The sequence below is a fragment of the Salvelinus sp. IW2-2015 genome, unplaced genomic scaffold (genome assembly GCF_002910315.2).
Source record: "Salvelinus sp. IW2-2015 unplaced genomic scaffold, ASM291031v2 Un_scaffold9357, whole genome shotgun sequence".
NCBI classification, from domain to species: domain Eukaryota; kingdom Metazoa; phylum Chordata; class Actinopteri; order Salmoniformes; family Salmonidae; genus Salvelinus; species Salvelinus sp. IW2-2015.
Genome location: NW_019950616.1, coordinates 1 through 7,815, shown reverse-complemented (window position 1 = coordinate 7,815; position 7,815 = coordinate 1). Strand labels below are relative to the sequence as shown.

The window sequence follows — 7,815 nt, the reverse complement described above, 5'->3', positions numbered from 1 at the left end:
ACCAACCCTCCTGAGACTCAGAGAGGTTGCATTTAACCCACCTTCTGAATCAAGAGGGTGCATTTAACCCAACCCTCTGAATCAGAGAGGTGGCGATTTAACCCAACCTCTGAATCAGAGAGGTGCATTTATCCCAACCCTCTGGAATCAGAGAGTGCAGTTTAACCCACCCCTCTGATCAGAAGGTGTGAGGGGTTTGCCGTTATCGACATCCATGTCATGGTGCCCGGGGAGCAGTTTGTTGGGGTTAAATTGCGAAAAGGTCGGCTGGCTCGGATTCAAACAGAGTTTTTATTTCAACGCTCTTTACCGTTTGGGCTACCTGTCGTCCTCAATGTATCTGCTGAGCTGGCACCAACACTGTATTTTATTTTTGTAGTTGTTGATAAAAGTATTGCTAATGGATGTTATATTGAAACTGACTTCTAAACATCTAACACGAACATCCTGTTTTAACTCCAACTTTCCACATTGAATTCCGTATCACTGGAAAATGAAAATATCATTGGAAACATATTGAGTGGTTTTGTCTTTTATAGTTTTTCTTCTTTCTTTACAGAATCAAACAGTGTAAAGACTTCTATGAGATTCTCGGAGTGAAGAAAGATGCGTCTGAAGATGATCTCAAAAAGTCATATAGAAAATTAGCGCTGAAATTCCATCCCGACAAAAACCACGCACCGGGTGCCACTGAGGCATTTAAAGGTACGCCCCCAAACCAGACTTCTTTTCTTCATTATTTTAATGCGATAACCATTCAAAGGAGACGGCTTGCCGGACACAGATTAAGCCTAGTCCTGGACTAAAACGTGTTCAACTGAGAATGCTTTCTAGTCTAATCAGTGTCCAGGAAACCGCTCCAATGAATTGTATATCATTTAATGTCATTTGAAGGTACCCAAAAAGGTGTTTGTTTTCCCCCAGCTATTGGAAATGCCTATTCCTGCTTGAGTAATGCTGACAAGAGGAAACAGTATGACCAGTGTGGTGAGGAGAAGAGACATCCGTCAAGACAGGGCCAGACCAACGGAGACTTCCAGGCTGATATTTCACCTGAGGACCTCTTCAATATGTTCTTCGGAGGGGGTTTTCCAGCAAGTGAGTGACACACACACACACACACACACACACACACACACACACACACACACAGTCATTAGAAACCATTGCATCTACATATTTTACTGACACCTCCACTGCTAATGCTCTATCTATTGGTTGTCTGTTTTGCTTCTCAAGGCAATGTTCATGTATACAGAAATGGGCGTTATCAGAGGCCAGCGGGACAACAGGGACAACAGAGAGAGGTATGCCAGTGGTTTTTTATGGATTGCACATTTTCCAGTTCAGGTTATTAAGTAGATAAATTTAGCCATTTTTCTAATGTACGTTAGTTGCCTGCTGTACAGCAGGGGGAGTCCTTGTTGTTTTTGCACTGAAAACTGAGAATGGTCTACTTGGATAGAACTGTATTGTTACATACGTGACCAAAAGTATGTGGCACACTGCTTGTCCAACATCTCATTCCAAAATCATGGGCATTAATATGGAGTTGGTCCCCCTTTGCTGCTATAACAGCCTCTACACTTCTGGTGAAGGCTTTCTACTAGATGTTGGAATGTTGCTGTGGGGACTTGCTTCCATTCAGCCACAAGAGCATTAGTGGGGTGGGGCATGATGTTGGGTGATTAGGTCTGACTTGCAGTCGGCGTTCCAATTCATCCCAATGGTTTTTGATGGAGTTGAGGTCAGGGCTCAGTGCAGGCCAGTCAAGTTCCACTTCCACACCGATCTCGACACACATTTCTGTATGGAACTCATTTTGTGCAGGGACATTGTCATGCTGAAACAGGGCCTTCCCCAAACTGCTGCCACAAAGTTGGAAGCACAGAATGGTCTTAAATGTCATTGTATGTTGTAGCATTAAGTTTTCCTTCACTGGAACTAAGGGGCCCCCGAACCATGAAAAACAGCCCCAGACCATTATTCCTCCTCCACCAAACTTTACAGTTGGAACTATGCATTGGGGCAGGTAGCGTTCTCCTGGCATCTGCCAACACCAGATTCGTCTGACGGACTGCCAGAAGGTGAAGTGGGATTCATCACTTTAGAGAACGTGTTTCCACTGCTCCAGAGCCCAATGGCGGTGAGCTTTACACCACTCCAGCTGACACTTGGCATTGCGCATGGTGATCTTAGGCTTGTGTGTGGCTGCTCGGCCATGGAAATCCATTTCATCAAGCTCCTGACAAACAGTTCTTGTGCTGACGTTGCTTCCAGAGGCAGTTTTGAACATGGTAGTGAGTATTGCAACCGAGGACAGACAATTTTTATGCTCTATGGGCTACATCGCTCGGCGGTCCTGTTCTGTGAGCTTGTGTGACCTACTACTTCATGGCTGAGCCGTTGTTGCTCCTAGACGTTTCCACTTCAATATAACAACACTTAGTTTCCCGGGACAGTTCTCTAGCAGGGCAGACATTTGACGAACTGACTTGTTGGAGAGGTGGCATCCTATGACAGTGCCATGTTGAAAGTTACTGGGCTCTTCAGTAAGGCTGTTCTACTACCAATGTTTGTCTATGGAAATTGCATGGCGGTGTGCTCAATTTTATACACGTCAGCAACGGGTGTGGCTGAAATAGCCAAATTCACTAATTTGAAAGTGTGTCCACATACTTTTGTACATATAGTGTATGTGAAATTAGCCTGTGCAAAGTGGATTGCTAGACTTAAGACCGGTAGTTGGTTTTGCAGTGTTATCAGTTAACTCAAACAAACCTGTATAGTTTACCATGTCAGTTTGTCATTGTTGTCTAACAAACCTGTGTGTTGTGATTTTTCAGGGAGGCTTTGCGCTCTTTGTCCAGCTGCTGCCCATCGTCATCCTGGTGGTTGTGTCAGCTCTCAGTCAGATGATGGTCTCCACCGCCCCCTACAGCCTCAGCTTCAGGCCGTGAGTCTAACCCCTGACCTCCCCCCACCTGGATAATCACCTAATGGAGTAGCCTGGTCTTTATTTATTTATTTCACCTTTATATAACCAGGTAGGTCAGTTGAGAARAACTTCTCATTTACAACTGCGACCTGGCCCAGATAAAGCAAAGCAGTGCTACAAAAACAACAACACAGAGTTACACGTGGGATAAACAAACGTACAGTCAATAACYCAATAGAAAAATCTATATACAGTGTGTGCAAATGTAGAAGATTAGAGAGGTAAGGCAATAAATAGGCCATAGAGGCAAAATAATTACAATTTAGCATCAACACTGGAGTGATATATTTGCAGATGATGTGCAAGTAGAGATACTGGGGTGCAAAAGAGCAAGAAGATAAATAACAGTATGGGGATGAGGTAGTTGCGTGTGCTATTTACAGATTGGCTGTGTACAGGTACAGTGATCGGTAAGCTGCTCTGACAGCTGATGCTTAAAGTCAGAGGGTGATATGAGTCTCCAGCTTCAGGGATGTTTGCAATTCGTTCCAGTCATTGGCAGCAGAGAACTGGAAGGAAATGCGGCCAAAGTAAGTGTTGGCTTTGGGGGTGACCAGTGAGATATACCTGCTGGAGCGCGTGCTACGGGGGGGTGTTGTTATGGTGACCAGTGAGCTGAGATAAGGCGGGGCTTTACCTAGCAAGGACTTATAGATGATTTGGAGCCAGTGGGTTTGGCGACGAATATGTAGCGAGGGCCAGCCAATGAGAGCATACAGCTCAGTGGTGGGTAGTATATGGGGCTTTGGTGACAACGGATGGCATTGTGATAGACTACATCCAGTTTGCTGAGTAGAGTGTTGGAGGCTAATTTGTAAATGACATCGCCGAAGTCGATAGTCTTACGAGGGTATGTTTGACAGCATGAGTGAAGGAGGCTTTGTTGCAAAATAGGAAGTCGATTCTAGATTTAATTTTGGATTGGAGATGCTTAATGTGAGTCTGGAAGGAGAGTTTACAGTCTAACCAGACACCCTAGGTATTTGTAGTTGTCCACATATTCTAAGTCCGAACCGTCCAGAGTAGTGATGCTAGTCAGGCGGGCGGGTGCGGGCAGTGATCGGTTAAAGAGCATGCATTTAGTTTTGCATTTAAAAGCAGTTGGAGACCATGGAAGGAGGTATGGCATTGAAGCTTGTTTGGAGGTTTGTTAACTTCTCTAGGCTAGGTGGGACGGTAGCGTCCCACCTGACCAACATCCAGTGAAAGTGCAGGGCGCCAAATTCAAACTACAGAATTGTAAATATTTAACATTCTTGAAAATACGCAATATGTCAAAATAAAGCTTAACTTGTTAATCCAGCCGCGATGTCAGATTTCAAAAAGGCTTTACGGCGAAAGCAAACCATGCGATTATCTGAGGACAGCACCCCACCATACAAATGCATAAAAAATATTTTCAACCAGGCAGGTGGCGACACAAAAGTCAGAAATAACGATATAATTCATGCCTTACCTTTGAAGATCTTCTTCTGTTGGCACTCCAATATTTCCCAGAAACATCACAAATGGTCCTTTTGTTCGATAAACTCCTTTTTATATCCCCAAAATTTCAATTTATTTGGCGCGTTTGATTCAGAAAAACACCGGTTCCAACTCGCCCAACATGACTATAAATTATCTAATAAGTTACCTGTAAACTTTGTCCAAACATTTCAAACAACTTTCCTAATCCATCCTTAGGTATCCTAAAACATAAATAATAGATAAAATTTAAGACTGAATATACTGTGTTCAATAGCGGATAAAATCAAAGTGGAGCGAGCTACAGGTCGTGCGCCCCGAACAGATCACTTGGCTTGACTCTCATTCTGTACTTCTTCATTTCTCAAAGGAAAAACATCAAACAATTTCTAAAGACTGTTGACATTTAGTGGAAGCCATAGGAACTGCAACCAGGTGCATCATAAATCTAGTTTACCATAGAAAACTAATTGAAAACACAGTGAACAAAATATTCCTGGATGGTTTGTCCTCAGGGTTTCGCCTGCCAAATACGTTCTGTTATACTCAGACATCATTTTAACAGTTTTAGAAACTTTAGAGTGTTTTCTAACCAAATATATGCATATGCATATGCATAGCTTCTGGGCCTGAGTAGCAGGCAGTTTACTTTCGGCACGCTTTTCATCCGGACATCAAAATACTGCCCCCTATCCCAAAGAAGTTAACACAGTGTCCAAAGAAGGGCCTGATGTATACAGAATGGTGTCGTCTGCGTAGAGGTTGATATATACAGAAAAGAGTCGGCCCGAGAATTGAACCCTGTGGCACCCCCATGGAGACTTCCAGAGGTCCAGACAACAGGCCCTTGAGTCTTCCGATAAGAATGAGGTGATTTGACAGTCGAAAGCCTTGGCCAGGTCGATGAAGATGACTGCACAGTACTGTTATTATCGATGGCGGTTATGATATTGTTTAGGACCTTGAGCGTGGCTGAGGTGCACCCATGACCAGCTCGGACACCAGATTGCATAGTGAAGGTACGGTGGGATTCTAAATGGTCGGTGATCTTTATTAACTTGGCTTTCGAAGATATTAGAAAGGCAGAGCAGGATGGATATAGGTCTGTAACCGTTTGGGTCTAGAGTGTCTCCCATTTTGAAGAGGGGGATGACCCCGACAGCTTTTCAATATTTGGGAATCTCAGACGATACGAGAGGTTGAACAGACTGGTAAAAGGGGTTGCAACAATTTCGGCAGCTAATTTTTGAAAGAGAGGGTCCAGATTGTCTAGCCCGGCTGATTTGTAGGGATCTAGATTTTGCAGCGTTTTCAGAACATCAACTGTCTGGATTTGGGTGAAGGAGAAGCGGGGGCGGACTTGGGCTAGTTGCTGCAGGGGGTGCAGAGCTGTTGACCGGGGTAGGGGTAGCCAGGTGGAAAGCATGGCCAGCCGTAGAAAAATGCTCATTGAAATGATCGATTACCGTACATTTATCGGTGGTGACAGTGTTTCCTAGCCTCAGTGCAGTGGGCAGCTGGGAGGAGGTGCTTTTATTCTCCATGTACTTCACAATGTCCCAAAACTTTTTGGAATTAGTGCTACAGGTTGCAAATTTCTGTTTGAAAAAGCTAGCCTTAGCTTTCCTGACTGACTGCGTGTATTGGTTCCTGACTTCCCTGAACAGTTGCATATCGCGGGGACTATTCGAAGCTAATGCAGAACGCCACATGATGTTTTTGTGCCAGTCAAGGGCAGTCAAGTCTGGGGTGAACCAAGGGATATATCTGTTCTTAGTTCTACATTTTTTTTAAATGGGGCATGCTTATTTAAGATGGTGAGGAAAGCTCTTTTAAAGAATAACCAGGCATCCTCTACTGACGGGATGAGGTCAATATCCTTCCAGGATACCCGGGCCAGGTCGATTACAAAGGCCTGCTCGCTGAAGTGTTTTAGGGAGTGTTTGACAGTGATGAAGGGTGGTCGTTTGACCACTGACCCATTACGGACGCAGGCAATGAGGCAGTGATCGCTGAGATCCTGGTTGAAGACAGCAGAGGTGTATTTAGAGGGCAAGTTGGCCGGGATGATATCTAAGAGGGTGCCCATGGTTACGGATTTAGGGTTGTACCTGGTAGGTTCCTTGATGATTTGTGTGAGATTGAGGGCATCTAGCTTAGATTGTAGGACGGCCGGGGTGTTAAGCATATTCCAGTTTAGGTCACCTAACAGTACGAAGTCAGAAGATAGATTGGGGGGCAATCAATTCACATATGGTGTCCAGGGCACAGCTGGGGGCAGAGGGTGGTCTATAGCAAGCGGCAACGGTGAGAGACTTGTTTCTGGAAAGGTGGGTTTTTAGAAGTAGAAGCTCGATTTGTTTGGGCACAGACCTGGATAGTATGACAGAACTCTGCAGTAGATTGCAACTCCGCCCCCTTTGGCAGGTATATCTCGTTGGGAAATGTTGTAGTTGAGGATGGATATTTCAGGGGTTTTGGTGGTCTTCCTAAGCCAGGATTCAGACACGGCTAGAACATCCGGGTTGGCAGAGTGTGCTAAAGCAGTGAATAAAACAAACTTAGGGAGGAGGCTTCTGATGTTAACATGCATGAAACCAAGGCTTTTACGGTTACAGAAGTCAACAAATGAGAGCGCCTGGGGAATGGGAGTGGTGCTGGGGGCTGCAGGGCCTGGATTAACCTCTACATCACCAGAAGAGGAGTAGGATAAGAGTACGGCTAAAAGCTATAAGAATTGGTCATCTAGTGCGTTCGGAACAGAGAGTAAAAGGAGCAGATTTCTGGGCGTGGAAAAATAGATTCAAGGCATAATGTACAGAGAAGGTTATGGTAGGATATGAGTACAGTGGAGATAAACCTAGGGATTGAGTGATGATGAGAGAGGTTTTGGGAATGTTCCAACCAGGATGAATGAAAATCTGGAATTTTGTCTAATTTACTGGAATTTTGCAACCCTAGTTGTGCTGTCTTAAAGTCGTATAGTCAGACATTTGACTATGATGTATTATTAAGCAACTTCCCCCAAAATAATGCAATCATTTGATGATTCTTCTTTCTTTGTATTACAAAATGCTGAACTGCCTTGGATGGGACGGATTATCCTCCAGTTGCTATGTTATCCTGCTATGACAATGCATTTCACAATTTGGTAATCCTCTAGTAATGATTATTTCTGGAAATTGTTTGGGAAGGTGGTTTTTCAGCAGTTTTTTTTGTGTTTGCTAGATGCATTAGTTTGACTGAGGTGGAGAGATGGCACCCTATTCCCTATATAGTGCATTATCCCTATGGGTTCTGTTCAATGGTAGGACACTAAATAGGGACTAGGGTGTCATTTGGGACACCACCTG

The 7,815-nt window shown here is 44.3% G+C and overlaps 1 protein-coding gene across 1 annotated transcript; it reads left to right on the top strand.

Moving 5' to 3' along the window:
* Positions 1–559: 559 nt before the first annotated feature.
* Positions 560–2,975, top strand: LOC112079754 (dnaJ homolog subfamily B member 12-like; the record flags this gene model as incomplete). The annotated part of the gene is made up of 4 exons (XM_024145606.1): positions 560–705; positions 925–1,098; positions 1,240–1,307; positions 2,847–2,975. Coding segments are annotated over 4 exons (502 nt in total), but the record flags the coding sequence as incomplete, so codon positions are not given.
* Between the last annotated feature and the right edge of the window lie 4,840 nt (positions 2,976–7,815).